The sequence below is a fragment of the Opisthocomus hoazin genome, chromosome 7, assembly GCF_030867145.1.
Source record: "Opisthocomus hoazin isolate bOpiHoa1 chromosome 7, bOpiHoa1.hap1, whole genome shotgun sequence".
In the NCBI taxonomy this organism is placed as follows: domain Eukaryota; kingdom Metazoa; phylum Chordata; class Aves; order Opisthocomiformes; family Opisthocomidae; genus Opisthocomus; species Opisthocomus hoazin.
The window spans coordinates 23536105-23554950 of NC_134420.1; the positions used below are offsets into that span (position 1 = coordinate 23536105).

Below are 18846 nucleotides of genomic sequence, written 5' to 3' on the forward strand. Positions count from 1 at the left end.
TTGCACATAAGACTAGATTCTAAGCCCTTATGTGGGTGTGCAAATGCACTAGGGCCTTTGGGGTGACACATCTCAGGCCTGAGCTGGACCTGGTTTACACTGGTGAAAAACAGTTCTGTGACCTGTCCCTGTGTAGCACAGCTTTATGCTAAGAACCACTGAAGGTATATTTTCTCATTCTCTACAGCACAGGCATAGTCCATACAAGCCATGGAACGACCTCCAGGGAAGGGGGAAGGAAAGGACAGAGGTGCGAACTGCCTCCTGTGGGACTGCTTTCCTTGTGCCAGTTCAACTAAGGGACAATCTTAGATTCATGGTCATGTCCAGTCCTGATTCCAAGATATGCCTTGATCCAGTGACTTGTCGCTAGATGTCTACAGTGGACTACTCAGTAACATCATTACCAGTTCTGGCAGACCAACAAGTGAAAACAGCTAAGTAAAACCAGCTTCTTGCACGCTCTTCCCCACCTCTTCATACCAGGATCTCTGAGCAATGGTAAATGAATGATTAGCGGCACATGTCAATCTCTTATAGGCTACAGTCACTGACACTGCCCACAGTTTGCAAAAGGTAGACTGTCCTTGTAGCAGTGAAATAAGGTGTCACAAGCACTTTATCACAACAGTAATTAATTGACAGAAAGAAAGGGAAACCACTTGATGACCAGCCGTCATACAACTGGTTCAACAACTTAAAGATTATTTTGATAAAGCACTTGGGTCTTGGTGTGACTGCACAACTAGGGAAGCTAAATCCCAAGAAATAACCTGCCTTGTCAGGCCTTGAGACAGCCTCACACTGCTGGCCAGTGCTTTGTGTTTGCAAGAGGTGAAACCAAAGGGCTCACCCCACCCCAACAGATGGGACCCAGTGGATCCTGTCGTGCTACACGTGACAGCTGGATCTTTGGCTCAGGATACCCCAAGAGCATCAATGTAAATATAAGGTCACACAGGAGCAGCTGGTTAGGGAATCATCAGAATGAAGATCCTCCATTCCACAACAATGAGGGGAAAAGCTTCCCAGTTTCCAGTGAAATCAGAATATCCTCCCAATAACAAGAGAGAGGGCAGGCCCTGTCTGAGTTCTTTCATGGGGTATGAGCAAAAGCAACCCCTGTATTTTCTGACACAAAGAGAAACAGAACTGAAAGTGCTTTTGGGCTGGTACCTGCCTAAAAAGGAGCAACGAGTGTTTTTCCACACATCACTGTACAACCTTGCATGCAGCCTGTTTTGAGTGGTCTTACCATCTCCTATGTAAATCTTTTTCCCTAAGACAATTTTTTCCACCGAGTTTTCCTGCATGAACAGTAAGCAGGTGACATCTGCAGTAGATAGACATGAATGCTTGCCCCTTAACTTATAACCACAGCTCTGCACTCTTGGTTTTTTCCCCCCTCCCTTACTAACAGCATGATAGGGTTTTCATAATAAAATCTGTTGTTGCTGCCTTCAACTTTTTTATTGTTTTCTCTGTGTATCAGGACCCTTGAAAGTGAGGGACTAAATTACTGGCCTGGCTCAAGCAGAGTTTGTGCAGGTGTTGTGCACTGATAAAGGAAATTCTACAATTTGGAGACTGCAGACCCATAAAAGAGTCTAAGAACCGCTGCGCTGGATCAGACCCAGAATCCTGCCTCCAACAGCAGCTAGTGGTAAACACTTAAAGCAGTGTATGAATAAGAAGAGACCACGTTTCTCCAATCTCATCCCTCTAAGTTTGCATCCAGTAGTCAGTCTGGAAAACATCAGCATCTGTGAAGTGGCTGACAAAGGAAATCTGTCAAAGGTCCTGTTCTTCATTATATGACACAGTTGCCAAATCTTTGTTAGGTCCTCACAGCTCATTTTGTCCTTGCTTTCCACATTCATGCTCCTGTGTTGGAAACTTTGTGAGCTCTGCAGTAATGGAGTTAGCATAGCTCAAGAAGGAAAATATAGGCCATGGACAGGAACAACATGCAGTAGCAGGAAAACGTACGTTGATAAAGTCTGTGACAGTGGCTGACTAGAAGTTATTGAAAGCTGATTACTTACCTTTAAACCTGTCATCGGAGTCACTCTCACTCTCGCTGTTCTCATCTGCAGAGAAGACAGAGGGATCAGTTAATGCAAAATCAGAGCAAACAAACTTGGTTTACTGTGGTGAAACTGGAAAAAAATCATATCTCACACTGAGCCTTGTGATCCATGCATGCTTTCCCCTCAGTTTTAAAATGTCTTGAAATAAACAGTTTGAATGACCCCTTAGATTGTGTTTTCCTTGGATTAAGTTTCAATTTTGCTTGAGAATAAGAGCTTCATTTTGATGAAAGTGCAAAAGTCATTCTCCATTACAGCAACCAGTTGCACTGAACCCCATAGATGTTAAGCTACAGACGTGAATGTGCCATTTGGAAAATGGATTTTAACCCTTCCATTTCTTTTTCAGACTATAATTTAAAGAAAAAAATAGTTATAGAGTTCTTGAGACATCAAAGCAAGCCTTATAAGCTTTGTCTTTATGGGCAACATTTTCAGTCACCGGAGCTCACCCAACTGAGTGAGAATAACATGCAAAAGTAACCTTATGACAAGATGTATTTCTGAGGTGTACTTGTATTAAAGCCCTATTGTACTCCTACTACAAATATGGCCTGAATTTCTTTTCGGCCTCTTTTCTTCCAGAAGAAGTCTGAAGCATAGTATGAGTTACATTCACATGTCAGGAAAGCATGAATGAATTACAAAGTCAAAACTGTGAATTTTGGACAAAACTTAGAGATGCACATTACTCAAAAAGTGAACTAAAGAGGATGAAGATGAATAAATCCAGCTGATCATGGGATTAATAGGATAGACAATGCTGAGAATCTCATAGATTTTTAGCTCATCCCCATTTTCTCCTCTTACAGAGAGAAAGTGATCATTGTTCATAGCAGAAAGTTCTAAACAAAGTAGAGTCCGGGGTCGATGTGGAGAAAAGAAGGGAATCTGTTAATCCTGTGACATTCAGATGGATTCACTGAACCATGATGCTTCTGTTATACCTCGCAGGGACGCTGTCTCAATATTGGACATAGAAAGTTTCTTCAGTCGTTTTTTTCCTCTTTTTGCACTGTAGATGGAATTGATTCTTTGGACAAGCTGCAAAATAAGAAAATGAGGAATCAGTAAGATCAAACACTTTTCTGCCAGGACTTTTAATTACTCCATCCAAACAAAGAATTTGACCATGAACGGTAGGCGAGCTGAACCCCCAAAAGCCTTTACTGTTTCAAAGTGTATTTCTTATCCCTCTAATTTTGAATCTCATTTGTCCGAATCACTTATTTCGAATCTCACTCCTTTACCTATGAATATATTTTAAAAAACAATTAGATAACTCAGAAACCTAAATCCTGTTTTCAAAAATCTTGTTGTCATTTGCAATAAAAGTACAATGAGCCTGCGGATTCAAAGGTAGCTGTTATCCTCTACCACCTCATTCCTCTCTATGCTATTGTTTCTCTCTTCACTTGCATTGTCTAGGTAACAGTGATCCATTAGCCACATCCAACTTTACCAAACTCTCATGGACCTAAAGATCATATTCTTACTTTGAATAGAAGAGTAACATGTGTGTTAGCACCTCTCAGAACCGACACTTTAGCGTGTTCAAATAATCATAGAATAGTTTGGGTTGGGAGGGACCTTTAAAGGCCATCTAGTCCAACCCCCCTGCAATGAGCAGGGACATCTTCAACTGGACCAGGTTGCTCAGAGCCCTGTCCAACTCGGCCTTGAGTGTTTCCAGGGATGGGGTGTCCACTACATCTCTGGGCAACCTGTTCCTGTCTCTCACCACCCCAACTGTAAAAGCTTTCTTCATTACATTCAGTCTGAATCTACTTTCTTTTAGTTTAAAACCATTACTCCTTGACCTATTATTTCAGGCCCTGCTACAAAGTCTGTCCCCATCTTTCTGATAAGCCCCCTTTAAGTACTTGAAAGCTGCAACAAGGTGTCCCTGGAGCCTTCTCTTCTCCAGGCTGAACAGCCCCAACTCTCTCAGCCTTTCCTCATAGGAGAGGTGTTCCAGCCCTCTGATCATTTTTATGGCCCTCCTCTGGTCCCGCTCCAACAGGTCTTTCCTGTGCTGAGGGCTCCAGAGCTGGATGCAGGACTCCAGGAGGGGTCTCACGAGAGTAGAGCAGAGGGGCAGAATCACCTCCCTCCTTCTGCTGGCCATGCTGCTTTTGATGCAGCCCAGGATACATCAGCCGGCTCATGCCCAGCTTTTCATCCATCAGTACCCCCAAGTCCTTCTCAGCAGGGCTGCTCTCAATCCTTTCATCCCCCAGCCTGTATTAATACCAGAGGTTGGCTCAGCCCAGGTACAGGACTTTGCACTTGGCCTTGTTGAACCTCATGAAGTTCACATGGGCTCACTTCTCAGCTTGTCCAGGTCCCTCTGAATGGCATCCTGTCCCTCAGGTGTGTCAACTGCACCTCTCACCTTGGTGTCATCTGTCAACTTGCCGAGGCTGCACTCAATCCCACTGTCTATGTCACTGATTAAGATATTAAACAGTGCTGGTTCCAGTATGGACCCCTGAGGGACACCATTCATTACTGATCTCCATCTGGACATCAAGCCGTTGACCACTACCGTCTGGTTTTGACTATCCAAATGATTCCTCACGCACTGAACGGTCCACCCATCAAATCCATATCTCTCCAGTTTAGAAAGAAGTGGGGGACTGTGTGAAAGGTCTTACAGAAGTCTAGATAGATGATATCTGTAGCAATTCCCTTGTCCGATGATGTAGTTACTCTGTCAGGTGGGAGGCAGGACTTGCTCTTGGTGAAGCCAAGCCAAATAAGCATAGAAGGAGATGGCCCTAACTTTTTAAAGCCTTTTCAGGTACAGAGTGAAGCAGCTGCTTTGAAGCTGTGCCGTACCAGCTGAGGATCTGGCCCATATGGACTTCTCCTCTCTTCCCCTTTCAACTCATGCCGTACTTACCTTACTTCAGAGGTGCTGTATCTACTTACTACAGTCTTATCCTAGTGCTGGCTTTAACCAACACTGGCCAGAATTTTAACTCCTGGTAATAATCTTTATGAATTCCCTCAGCAGGGCTAATGCAGATAATAACTGTCTATTCAAAATATCCGAGATGATGGAAAATATTAATAACAGGTTTAGTGCCTTCAACAAGAGGTTGGGATTACTAAGTATTCATAATTAAATAGAATATTATTACTTCTGGAAAGTCATAAATATGTAGCAATTAATCAGCAATTAATCTTCATAATGTTTTTATGAGTCAGGAATAGTATATTTCATTCCATAGCAGCCTTACTCATAGAACTATAATACAATTTGCAAAAGCTGTTTTACCTCAGCTTGCAGAAAGAAATAAACCCAGTGAGAGAAAGTTGCTGTAGACACAGCAGAACGCCAGTAACAGAGCACAGACTGGAACAAGGACTCATGCAACCCTTCCAACAGAGGAAGAGGGTCTGGCCCAGAACGGACAGTTTGAAGTGTTAAAATCCTTGCTTGTTCTCCCACTTGAAGCAGCGTTCAGGATTTTGCCTCTACGCGCTGGCTGAGCCATGTGCAACCCACCAGCAAGGCTCAGCCCGAACTGCTCTGCTGGCGGCCGTGCGCCTGGCTGTGGCTGCTGGGAAGCTGCAGAGCACCGCGGCAGAGCCGGCGGGATGAGATCCTGCCCAGCTCCCGCACGCGCGTGCCGGCCCAGAAACGCCTGCATGTAAGCGCTAAATAAGGCATCAGAAACCAGGAGTGAGGGGCCATGCTGGGAGTTTTCACTCCCTTTGCTGTTCTGCTTGGCACTTTTTCTGCTTGCGCTACTTCACCAGGGGTAAAACACCTGCACTGGGGTGAGGAAAGCCCAGATGTTTAAAGCATTTGGATATTGCTTCACAAAGCATCACTGGGGGTGGTACAGAACAGGAGTTTCTCAGGTTCTAGTTTTTCCCTCTAATAACTAACATTTTCTCAATAAAAACCTGAGATTCTCCAGTAATATGTGATTCTAGGAGCTAGAGTGGTCAAAAAAAGAAATTATCACAAGATTTATGATAAAAATATGAACCTTCATACGCTGAAAACATAATTGCATATGAGGAGAATGTCTGTCCTTTAAATCCACAAAAAAAAGAAAAAAAAAGTTGGGTACAAAACTAACAGCCAAACTCTCCAAGTTTTACTCAAAACCAAGTAGCAAGCTACTCTGTAACTTCCTACACAGATGTACGCTCATTTATGCAGTATAATAGTATATCCCAAGAAAGCAAAAACATAGCAAATATTAAGGAGAGAGAATTAATTTCCTCCTGAGTCCAGTAAACAAATGATGGGGAAAAAAACCACTTCAGATGCATGTTATAAATAATAATTGCTTGACCATCAGCCATTCAAAATCACAAAGTTAGGTACATAAAAATGCTATGGCCCATAAAGCTTAAAGAAAAGTGCAGAAAACAGAACTGGCTTAAAATCAACTCTGTGCAAAGATGGCAATCAGATGTTTGCTGCTCTTGGACCAGGACAGAGTTACCCTTTTCTAGGGAAGGGATTTTCACAGTACGGCTGTACGTAAAAAAGGAGTATGTCTTGGCTCCTGAGAGTTACTGTTTCTGTTTTGATCTCAGCTTTCATTTAGGATACAGTAAGAGCTTTCAGTGATGGCTAAAGACTGAATAGGAATTTGCAAGCTCTTGCAGACAGGTGACTTGTCCTCAGCATGAGCCTGATCACCCTGCCAGTACCTTTGGGATCCTCCTGGCCCGCCGTGTAGACAGCAGCTCGCTTGTGGTACTCAGGCTGTCCTCATTGAGGCTGGAAGGAGAGGAGGGAATGCCAAGCTGAGCCAGCAGCAGCATGTCATCGTGGCTGTGCCGCTTGGGCAGCCGTGGTAAGCGGTGGGTCTTCCTTTCTGACCAGTTCCCAACGCGCAGAGACTGGCTGCTGGGCTTCGAAGGTAGCTGCAGGAACAAGAACAGCTTGAGCTCCTCCCTGCGTCAGCAACACTCCATGCAGAAAGTGCAGAAGCAGCTTTTTGTGAGTGAGCAGTGGCTACACGAGGACATCACGCCAGGTGAGCCGCTGCTCGGTGGGATACGTGCGAAAAGAGGGTTTAAGGTCAAATCATGGAGAGGAGGGTCAATATCTAACACTTTAGAGTTCAAAGAAAACAACAGTACTTTTGGCTTTGGTGCATTTCCATGCACCCACATCACCTCAACTCTATGAGCCTCTAAACCTAACTTAAAGGCTTGGCTGACATCAGAACACTGACCCAATGGGCCTGATCCGTCTCTTTCACTTGCAATAGTCAAAATCAAGAGCAATTACACTAAATGTGCTATTTTGTCCTAGAGAATGAAAGTAGAAAATTAAGCTTGCTGTATTTCCATGGTGTTAAGATGTTTTAAGATCTGCATATGTGCAGAGGTGAGGCTAAAGCTTTGTCCTGCATTTGCAAAGAATTCCGTTTAAAACACGAACTGTTATCATTGCAGGGGGCAGGGAGACTCACTGACAGGATTAAGCCCCAGGTAACAGCTGTCTTTAAAAAACTGGGGCTCTTTCGGAGCAGCTCTTCGAGCATCTCTGCCCAGCTCTCAGGAAGGTTAATCGGCAGGCTGGTAAGGTCGGGTCCCTGCCTTCTCCTCCCAAATACAAACACTGTAGGAAGCTTAACCAGCATGTCTAGAAAAAAGTACTATTATGTCAAATAGCTGTTAATTGGAATTTGCTAATATTTTATTAGCAGTATTATGAGCTATAAACCTGCAGTAACAGATGTTCCATCTGTTCTACTTGGAGGGCTTACCTGTTACAGCGCCATTACTATCTGGGAGTAAGCATAAGTGTTTCTGTATGTGTGGGTTTTGCATCACAAATACAATATCTCATCCATAAAATATCCTTTCTATATCTGATTACTTTGAAAAATGAAAGTAACGAATAGGAAAGGAGAAGACATGGTGGGATTCAAAGTGACCACAGTGTCCCTGAGGTCTGTGCTTACCACGAGTTAGCATGCCAGGAAAATCTGCAGCAGTCTATACTCTAATAAAAGGAATTATTTTTGGAGATGATTGTTGATAGCCTGCTGACCTTCTGATCTCTTCCATCTTGTTTGTCATCATCCATGACTGAAAAAGTCATGTTGCTAATCCAGCTATGTTGCTATGCTGGAAAAACTGGGTGATAAATCATTGCCAAAGCTGCCATTCTTCAGGAAATTAAGACTTTTCTATTTCTGGTCATTGGGGAATTACCCAGGCCCATAGTTGACCTGCTCTTAGTGTCTCTTTGCTTTATGTATCAGCACAGTGACAGCACAATTATGGCAAGACTGACTCCTGGCAGGAAACTCCTGGCATTGTTTCAAAAAGAAACTACCAGAATAAAGATAGCTCTGTTGCAAAAAATACCAGGCAGTGCTTATTTACTGAGCAACTTTACAGAAGTCATTTTGATCTGTATATTCTCTGGTCACCCTCTGTAAAAGACAGGACAATGGACAGTATCTTACGATGAACCTATATGGTTCCTACCCTAATGGTATGCCCTGTTGGATCCTCGAGATGCTACACAATTCCTGTTAACACACACACACAGACCACCAAATAATTGTTAGGCATAGTATGTATCTCGCTACAAGGTTATCTTCGTGGCTGCAGTTTCTGTTTCTTCTTACTCTGCATGATTACTACTTTCCACTTGTTCTTTCTTCAGTAGCTTTGCTGAAAACACTCCTGGTTTATAAGTGATGTGTTAGGTGCACACTAAGAATCCTGGTGATACTTCTTTTGTCTCTTAGACTGTCATGCTCACAGGCACACAAACTAAGTGAAAGAAAACATATTCAGTTTTGTTCTAGGTCTCTCTACAAGACAAAAATGTAAATTGTTGTGACCTGTTGTTCAACTGCAAATTTTCTGTTGGTTCAGTGCAAAACAAAGTTCCTTTAAAAGGCATTTTGAATCTCAAAATTAAATATGTGATGAAATTTATGTTTTCGCTTATGAACACAATGATCCCATAAACAATAAAGCAACCTGGCATTTCACAGCAGTCACAAAAAACAGACTGCGTTGGAAAATTCACCACTGAATGGAAAGTCTGCAGAGTTCCTGGTCTTTTACTTTATGCTGTAACACACAACTTACACAGCCTTGTTAAATGCAGACACTCAGGTTTTTCTGATTATTTTATTATTAATTTATTTACTGGGGGACCATACTTGGCCTTTTCCATTTTACAATAAAACATGCCACGCTACGTACTTCACATTAGCAAAGTCACAATAGGCCTCACGTAACAACACGTGGGCAAGATTAAGCAGCTGACTTTTTCCCTTCTGTCCCTACTAACAGCCCAGCAGCAAACGATGAGGCAATTCACAAAGAGATGCAGCCATACAAATAATTCAGATTCAGCTCACAAACAGACAGTGGAAGGATTCTGCTTAAACTCATCAGGCCATAGCCAGCACAAAGAGTCATCAGCTTCGGCAGCGCAGCACTGAGCAGCTGAGCTACAGCTGCCAAGATCATTCCCAGCTATGCTTTATGCATTTGATCGGACTCTTTTTTCCAGATACCCTTTTCTCATTCGGTGTGGCTGCTCTCCCTCCCGTGCCATGACTGATTTTCTTGCAGAAGTTTTAAATAACCGACAAGTGCAGAAAGACGGGCACCGTCGCGCCGTTACCTGGGGAGGTGATGTGTATTTCCTGTCCTGCGGCGTCCACATCCTGTGCAAAGAATCTAGGGAATTCTCCGAGAGCTGATGGGATTTTCGGCCCGCATGACGGCCTTTCAGCTCCACATCCTCGTACGGGTTTTCCTTGGGTGACTCGCCTTCAAGGTTTTGAGTTTTTTTTAAAGAAAAGAAAAACAGACAGGAATGTAAAGTTAAAAAAACAAGTAAAAATCATGTGAACCAAGTGAAAGGCTGTTAGAAAAGCTCCTCGGCTTTCAGCATGACTCATCCCTCTAGCTGCAGCTGGAAGTATTTGGAGGAGAACTTGGCTATGAGGTCAACAAGTTTCTTTGGGTATTTTTTACTCCCCCCTTTTTTTTTTAATAAAATGCAAAGATTTCACAAGATGTGCTTCTGAGCATCTGCAGCTGTGGAAAATTTATTGATATATAAAAGCTAAGGCACATGAGTACTTTAAAGTGTATCAGTAGATTTTATAAATCTATAGCAGCCACTCACAGGGTGAAATGAATAGCAATAAATAACTGTTCTCAACACACCACCCTTACACACAATAAGACAACTTTTACTTGATGCTACCTTCTCTTTTCTCTTCCCCTGAGAGAAGGCAAAGAAAGAATAAACATTTCAGCTCAGCAGTGCCAAGAGAGAAGACTGAAAAACAAAAAGATGAGGGAAGAGTTTCTGCCCTAGCCATATTGCATCCTCAAAGTGTTCTTTAGAACACATCATGCCTTCGAATTAAGCAGTTATTCATTCTAATTTATGTAGCATTAGTATCTCCCAGAAACTCATCCTGCCAGTAATACATAGAAGCTTGAACAGTTCATCACTAAATATGACATAAATGAAAAATATATCAAAAAGCAGACTGCAATCTTTGAATTTGTAGCATTCAAAAACCAGAACCAAAATTTATAGTTCAGATTTAAGTAAGATCCAATACCCTTTGGCAGCCTACAGACCAGTGGAATAACTCACCATCTTCTCAAAACTCTAAACTCACTAAACCTCTCACTGAATTAAGAAGCTTGAAGATGAATGAGTGCCATCAGTAAAATGACCATTTTGTAACCATTTCTTCAGACAGTTCATAGCCAGAAACTGGTTTAGAACGTCAGGTTTTTCAAACACAGGGTCCTTACAGTTTTCCAACCGTCTTACACAGAAAATCACCCCCAGAAAAGTGATCTACTCAAATTCAAGACTTCAGTTTGCAGAAACTTGAAACATGCAGGAAGTTCAATGCTTTGGAACAAACTTGCTTTTAGTTTTATATCTAAAGATTACTCTAAAGCTCATGGGTTTGGTACAATTTATATTGCAATACAAGCTATCAAATATAAGAAATTCAGATTTTACTATATACTGTATCAGTTAAGAATTGAGGACAGAAAGCTATAGCATGGTTTATTATTATTCACACTGTTACAGAAAATATTCACGGCTTTTACAGAGATGACAGTTACAGCATAAGTGTTTTCAATAAGAGCAAGGCCTGGATTAATACTCAGTTTGTTTGACTACCAGTTTTTTTGTTCTAGACAGAACATTACATTTCCTCATTGCACAAAAGAAAACAAAAGTAGGTTGTGCTTTCTACTTTATTGTTAAGCCTGGAAGCGTGAGACTTCTTGATTCATCAATTATAGCGATAAAAGCTTTTGCTTACCAAGTTCACATATTCACAGTACAAGCAAAACTGTATTTTTACTTCGGTAGTGCATCATACTAAGATTTCTAGTTAAATATAAGCACAAGAGTGAATATTTTAGCTTTGTTTTAATTAGAAGCCTGAATGACTGCTGCTCTTGAAGAATGTTTGAATTGGCATTCACAGCTATTATTTAATCCAGAGGGAATCTGATACTAGAAGCTGCACTATCATCATAGTCACTCCGCATACCACATGGAAAGAACACCTTCAAGTGCATGGGGTACTTAGAAGAAAGACCTTTAGATTAATGTAATGAACAGGATAAATCTTAAGCAACAAACATTCCTACAAAAACTTAAAGCTACAAATATTCTGGGAGGACTATGGAATTGATTGATTCCTTCTGCAGAAAGAAAAATAAATAGATATTGCACACTAATTCTGTTACTTGTAAACTCTAGAGGTCTAGCTAAGATAATCATAACAGCAATAAGTGGTCAACTTTGCAAAATGCTGTTGCTTACTCACAGCTAATTGGACTGTACTAGCATAATAAAATTTCTTGCAAGCCCAAGTCAAGTATAGGTCAAACAGGCATTTTAGAATGGATTAACAGATTTCAAAATACTCAGCTGCATTAGACAGTGCTTAAACATATGCTTCCTTATTACATTATTCTGCATAGTATCCAAACTCTTGAAACAAGCCCATCAGTTGAAAATAAAACTTTTTAAAATGTAAAGCATTTAAAAGTTTTAGGGTGATTCTCTTTGCAAGACACAATGTAGAACAGAATTGCTTGAACCCAGTTAAACTCAACGTTACTAATGTTGACCTAAAATATTAAGTATAGAAACAGGCCCAGAGAAGTCTTGGATGAGAGGAGAGGGAGGAGCAAGGAACCATGAGCAGAGGCTGCTTTTCTGACTCAGATTCTCTACCAAGAGAAAGCTCAGGACAAATTCCTCTACAGTGTAATGTGGAGGTCAGTGAAGACACCACAGGGATTTTAACCCTTTCCCTAAAGCTGTGAGAGTTCCTTCAGATGACTGGTTGTCTTTCTTTTATTTGTCTTATCTGCAAAAAACTCAAATTATCTGAGGGTTTTCTTTTTCATTTTGAAATTATATTATGCCTTGAGACCAAATATGCCTCATCTTTTTTTTTTAAGAATAAAGTTTCCCACTAAATCTCTGATAATGAAATAGTCTGATCAATCTGAAAGAACCTGGTTTTGCTGATTTGGCATTTGAACCCAGTATTTGGTTCAGCTAGTAAACTAAAAGAGATAATTTATTTGTGTAGGTCTTCAATAATTTCAGAATCTTAGACAAGTACCATTTTTTAGTATATACGCTCTCCCTGGCGGATAAGACCAAAAGACCAGACATGCAAAAAGAGCATTAGGTGGCCTGGACAGGCTGGTTTTTGGGTGCCAAGGGTAGGAAGGCCAAGTGACAAGAAACCCAAGATGGCCAGCAAGCTAAAAAGATGTGTGAGGGTACTGTGAACTGCCTTAGCGCAGCATTTAACCCTGTCACTCTGCACCGTGACTGCTTTCCATGGGAGAAAGACCTGGGAACAGATGGCCACCAGCAGATGTAGGTCCCATGCTGGAGTGATGCTCTGAGGAAGGGCCGCCGTGGTGGCTGCTGCTGTTCCTGCAGCACAAAAATAAGGAAAGCTTCCATATGGCTGGGCTGGCTCAGAGGTTTGCAGCTTTGATCTCTGCATTTCTCCTCGACGCCATGAATTTTCTAGTCCCAAGACCCAGCAAGGAATGTTCACAATCTGCAAGCTGCAGTGCTTTTGCATTCATTTGAATTTGCTGCAAAAGGAAAACACATTTACAACGAAAGAGCAAGGAAAAATCCTTGTTCCTCCCATATGGATGTCTCTATTGGAAGCCAAAAGGAGAAACATTATGCAATATAGAGGCCAGGCTTGTCTTGATGAGGGTGATCCAACTGCCACACAAGACAACAGCAGATTATCACTGACTTCAAAGGAAGCTGAATCAAATCCCCAGAATGCATATGGTCACCCGAAATAGGCAGGCTGTGGCAAATACCGTCTCTGATCACCACTCCTGCTTCCAGACAAGCTCCCTTTATATGCATTTTTTTTCAAGTTTCCCATTCTCTTGAATTCTACTTACCGAACTGATGAGTTAACATGGGACTTTTATCTACACAACATTTGTCTTCATAAGATCTCACAGGCAGTTGAATGATTGGTCCATAGGGGAAAGGAAAACAAAGCAAAACAAAACAGATAAAATAAGCAGTGGTCTTTAGAAAAAGTTCTGAGGAATGCAGTGCCTTGAGCTTAAGCATCGATGAGTGTCCCCCAGCAGTTGCAGTTCCTCACCCTGTGATGTTCTTCGAGTCAGCCCCACCGAGTCCTGAGGCAGCACACAGTGTTCCTCTGCTCAGCCTCTCACACGTGGCAAATGGGAAGCAGAGGCAGACTCAGCAAGGCTGTCTCATGCTGAGAAAGGACTGAAAAGTAAGGCTGAGGGGAAAAAAAATTGCAGGCAGACATTTCTCTATAAATGGCAGAAAGCAGGGAAACGCGTAATTTCTTTTTAGATGGGAGAAATAATTATCAGAGGAATGAAGTGATTCACTGAGTGCTGATTGTAACTCCTGCCTTTTGCACTGCCAGGAAGTGAGAAAGATTGAGCAGCAAGTACACAGTAAGAGAAAGGGCTTATCAACTTGGGTTAACTTGGGTGCCTAAATTAGGAGCCAGTGTTTGCAGAGGAGATACTGTCTCCAGAGAGTGATGCTGCGTGCCCAAGCTAGAAGCCTACTGCCTTCCCTGCTGGCTACATAGAAAGCCGAGGCCCCTGAGCTGTATGGCTGGGTTAGGCAGAGGTAGTACCTCACAAATGACAAAGCACGTGTTTCCTGCATACTAGGGCATGTGCACAAAATATAGGGCAATCAATGTATTTTACATTGTAATGAACTGAGAGATTAAAGATTCAGCTGCCATCCCAGGAGAGACTTGGGAAAAAGTAGCACATAGCTCCAGGGGCAAAGAGCTGGAAATAGTGGCAATAAATGGGCAGAAAAAGAGGCGCAGATAGGCAGAATCAGGCCTGAATAACAGACGAGTAGAAATACCCAAGTGAGCAGTCTGTAAGAATCTCTGATGCTTGTGACACCTAGCCCTTCAACCTTTTGCAGTGTTTCTGTAACAACAGACACAAGGTGCAACATCAACTCCTTTCCACGCATAATCCCTCTAATGGCATGTACAAATCCTTGAACTACCTTTTCTGCCCTCTGCCCATGACCTCCATTCAGTTGTAGATGTAGCCCAGTTCATCCAGCTCATGCACATTTGGTGCACACTAGCCCATGCGGAAGATTAAGGTAAAACACAACCGGGCAAGGAAGCAGCAAGCAGAGAAGAGCGGCTGGGGAATTCTGCTTTTGCTGCCATTGAAGAGGAAGCAATGGGAATGAACCTCGGAGAGCAAGCACTGCATGAGGGAACAGCAGAGGATTCATGCGCTGTGCAGACTTACGGCTCCCCAGCGTCTCTGGGCACTTAAGTCCAAAGAACTGCTCAATGGTGAGAATCCAGGTGCATTCTGCATATGCATTACTCATTCACTTTATTCATTAAATTACACAAATGCAGATTCACATCACCAGTGCTGGAGGAAAACTCAGCCACTGGGATGTTTATGAGCATGTTCAGATCAAACGGATGAAAACCACAAAATCTCCACACGCTCATAAACTATCTTAGCTTAGATCTTTAGTACATAGATGAGCTCTTTCAACATCAGAGAAGCTGAAACTGTGCACGTCAGCTGAGGAATTTACCCCAGGAATCTGCAGAAAGAGGACCTATTCCAATATTAAATTCCACCTAAGACACATTATAGCCACCTTGAAAACCTATTGCTGAACAGTACTAAGTTACAGACCATTACTTGCTTACAATCCTACCACCCAGCGTATCAGCCCAGTACCATGTTCTCAGAAAAGTACTAGAGCATCTGCAAGATGCAGAGTGACAAGGCTAAAATATAATCAGCCTTCTGAGCCCCAGTCCATGGAGTTTCTAGGCAACAGCTTGTGCTTTCTGAACTTTTCCAGTTTCGCTTAGCCTTGCAATAAGCAGAAGAAACACTGCAGATACTTTCAGCTCCCTACTATCTCTGCAGGGACTGCAAGAGCTTAGAGTTGTGATCATAATGAAGCATTAGATGGAGAAGAATTATTATGGCTGATAAATGAATAAGAAATTTCACGACCCAAAATCATCCATTTCACACTCAATCCAAAAGCATGCGCATGAAAACATCTGATGAGCAACTGTTAGCACAGTACAGCATCAGCATGCCTAAACTACTTGCACTTCACAGAGATTTAACCCTGCTGACTTCAGCACAGTCTCTGAATTTAAACCCAGATTTGGGAGAGCAGCCTCATGGTCATTTTACGCTCTGTTTTACTAAGCTGCAGCGTTGACTAGAAAACCATGAAGCTGACAGAGACTGTCAAAACTAGCTTTAGTGGATGGTATTGCTGTGAGACAGACTCCACAGAGAAAAATGGGGACCTAAATAAAGCATGGGATGGTTATTAAAAATAACTGAAATCCACGCATCATAATGTAGCAACAAAGCAGCAGGCTGATCATCAATAGGATCAGACAGCTAGAATATCTGGCCTTTCTTTGACAGGCCTATAGGAATCCTGTTTGATTTAATGTGCTCTGGCTGCCGTTACCCTAGAGTGTCTATTATTAAAATTGCCACTATTACGCTTTCCAAAAACTCACGTGCTTTTTAGACTGTGAGAGGCAGAGTGGGGGCATGGAAGAAGACAGGAACATACGTTTCCCTAATCACTGCCTGCACCATCATTTTGTCTCAATCCTAGCTCTGTCCTTGAGTAACAACTATCCAGAGACCTCCTGGTAAGGGTCTGACTAAAAACCCAAAATGTTTTCAGAGAAGCAACTGGCACAGCACTGCTGGCAGAGGTGCAATCTCTCCAAGTTTGTCTCAGCTTCACAGCAGCCCCGCAATTCCAGTTTCTCCCAGATTTGTACAACCCTTTTGATGTGAGGTGGTAATACGACAGACAATAATGCGATACAAAAGCATGACAGGCAATAATGTGGCATGTGATGATGGGATCTTACTGGAAAGTTCAGCTTGCTGTCTTTTTAACCTTTTTCTACATTTACTGGAAGAACTTTGCAAATGTTCTAATTTGAAAGCAATGTCAAGCTGGAACATCTTCTAACTGGACTCAGTCATCATTTCTGCAGCTCTTGGCACACACAGTGGAGGATTCAGTAAAACAGCTAAATCATCTTTGTTACATGACATCCACTATGTCTAATTACATCAGAATTCCAAACAACTAACCGGTTCAGGAGAGACGAGGTGCCTTACCAGGAGGGATAAACGGAGTGACATGCTGTTCAGGACTCCACAGGGAAGGTTAAGCCACTGACATTCCCTCCACACTCAGAACCTTGCTTGTGGGTGCACACCTGCCTGTTTTAACGGCTCAGGCACCCACCTGGGTTAGGCTGCCCTGACACTCCACTTAATAATGCTGATTTGAGACATATTGCTCCATCTCCTCTCTTATGAGTTCTGATGCTTGGGAAATAGCTGAGACACAGATTTATCTGTTCTCATCTCTCTGAAAGACTGTACTTACCCAAGTACTACAAAACAACCTTGCCCTCACTAATTTCAAGGAGAGATGGCTACACCAAAAGAAGGACATTTTGCTTCCTGAATGATTATCTAAAACCTGCATACAAGACTTATGTGGATACAATTTTACTCCAAAAAAAAAAGAGAACTTTTCTAGGCCTGGTACCAGTCTGACAGGTTTGGTGCGTTAGAATGATTTATTTTTCACTCAACTCTGACTGTGAGGAAGGCCCGTGAAAACCTAGAGCTAGTTGTCATGTTACAGGGCAGAAGCAAACAAGAAGCTGACTCTCCACAAACTGAAGGGAGATACTCAAATTGACAGAGGAATACAGCTAAACAATTGCATATAACTGTACTGTTTCACTTTTTAGTTACCTTGGGTGTCAGTTGTAACAAGGTTCAACTATATACCTCCAGAAGCACAGTGGTTAAGTCACTATCACCAGCCTAACTCCTCTTAAGGTGCAAAAAATATTTGTCAAGAGAAGTATACAGCTACTGAAAGGGCTCAAAATCTCCTAATGTTACACTGAACAGGTCCAGAGAGCAGAAGGGTGCATAAGAAACCCTCCCCAGGAGGGCCAGCTACCCCTGGGACCATGGACTGCAAGATGCTCCCAATGGGAGTCTACCAGCAAGACCCCACTCAGAAATTCATCCTGGTGTTCGAGATCCCACAGCAGTATTTCCTGGGGCACTGCTTTCTAGACTGCTTCAGCTCTAGCTGTCAAAGCAGACACAGTACCTGTCAGCAACTGCTTCTCCTTCAACTGTCTCAGTTCTGCTGTTTGCCTCCTTTTCTCGCTTTTCCCCCTCCAGACAGATTTCCCGCATAATTTAACTATCACCTTTTACTTCAAGCCAATCTGAAATGATCTGACTCTGCTGACCGAGAGCTTCACAGGCTCCAGAAGAGCATTCTGACTGGCTTTATCAATTACGTCTCAACAAACATAAATACAACCAGAGATGGGCCTGTACCCAAGCTCTGCCTCTGAACATTTGTTTCTGAGCTGGGAAGAAGTCTGTATCCCCATCAAGAATGTGACCAACTCTAGTCTCCTCAAGGGACCACAGAGAAACTGTGACGTGGAGATAAGGAGATATGAGAAGACAGAACCGAGTTCCAAGGCAAGCTTTCAAGCTGGCCTCTACCACCATGAAGAATAACAAAACCCCAGATCCAAAAGCCCGTGCTTTTTTAGAACCAGAACTCAACTGTTGAATCCCAGCTTTAAAATAAAAACTTTTCAACTTTTAACTTTGCATAATAACTGTGGCATTGCCTGAAGGAAAGATTTTTTCACAGGAATTTGTGCCAGTTGCCTGAATCGTACACTTTTGACTATCCTTCCTCTCACCCAGGTTATCTGTCCCTCTTTAACAGCTAATCCATCTGCCCAGGTTCACATTCCAGCTGCTGGAGTATCCTTGAGAAAAGCATTTCCTCAGCCAGTGGGTATTTAATGGACTCCATATTCCACAGTATATCCTAAAATGTCAGCTGAAAAAATACCTGCATTTAGTGAACAAAGGAGCCTCGTACTGCTGCCACTATCAACCTCAAGGTTAAAGGACACGCAGCCTAGTCATCTACACAGCACTGGGACTTGCCACCAAGCAACTCTAACACAAGCTGTGGCGCTGATACCTATCACGCCTTTGGCATGCCACCTAACTTCTGGTATAGACTAGGCCTGGCTATACGTAACTGGCATACGCTGGTGTCCCCAGACTTTGTGTTTCT

General features: G+C 42.5%; 1 protein-coding gene across 4 annotated transcripts in view; it reads right to left on the minus strand.

Annotated features, from left to right (window-relative positions):
- DENND2B (DENN domain containing 2B) overlaps positions 1-18846 on the minus strand; it is a 182251-nt gene that overhangs the window by 45541 nt on the left and 117864 nt on the right. For all 4 annotated transcript variants that reach the window (XM_075427409.1, XM_075427408.1, XM_075427410.1 and 1 more), the window contains 4 exons: positions 9727-9875; positions 6771-6986; positions 3038-3134; positions 2046-2090 (listed from right to left, as the gene is read on the minus strand). In XM_075427409.1, coding sequence (XP_075283524.1) covers positions 2046-2090; positions 3038-3134; positions 6771-6986; positions 9727-9875 — 507 coding nt within the window. The remainder of the gene's footprint in view (positions 1-2045; positions 2091-3037; positions 3135-6770; positions 6987-9726; positions 9876-18846) is intronic.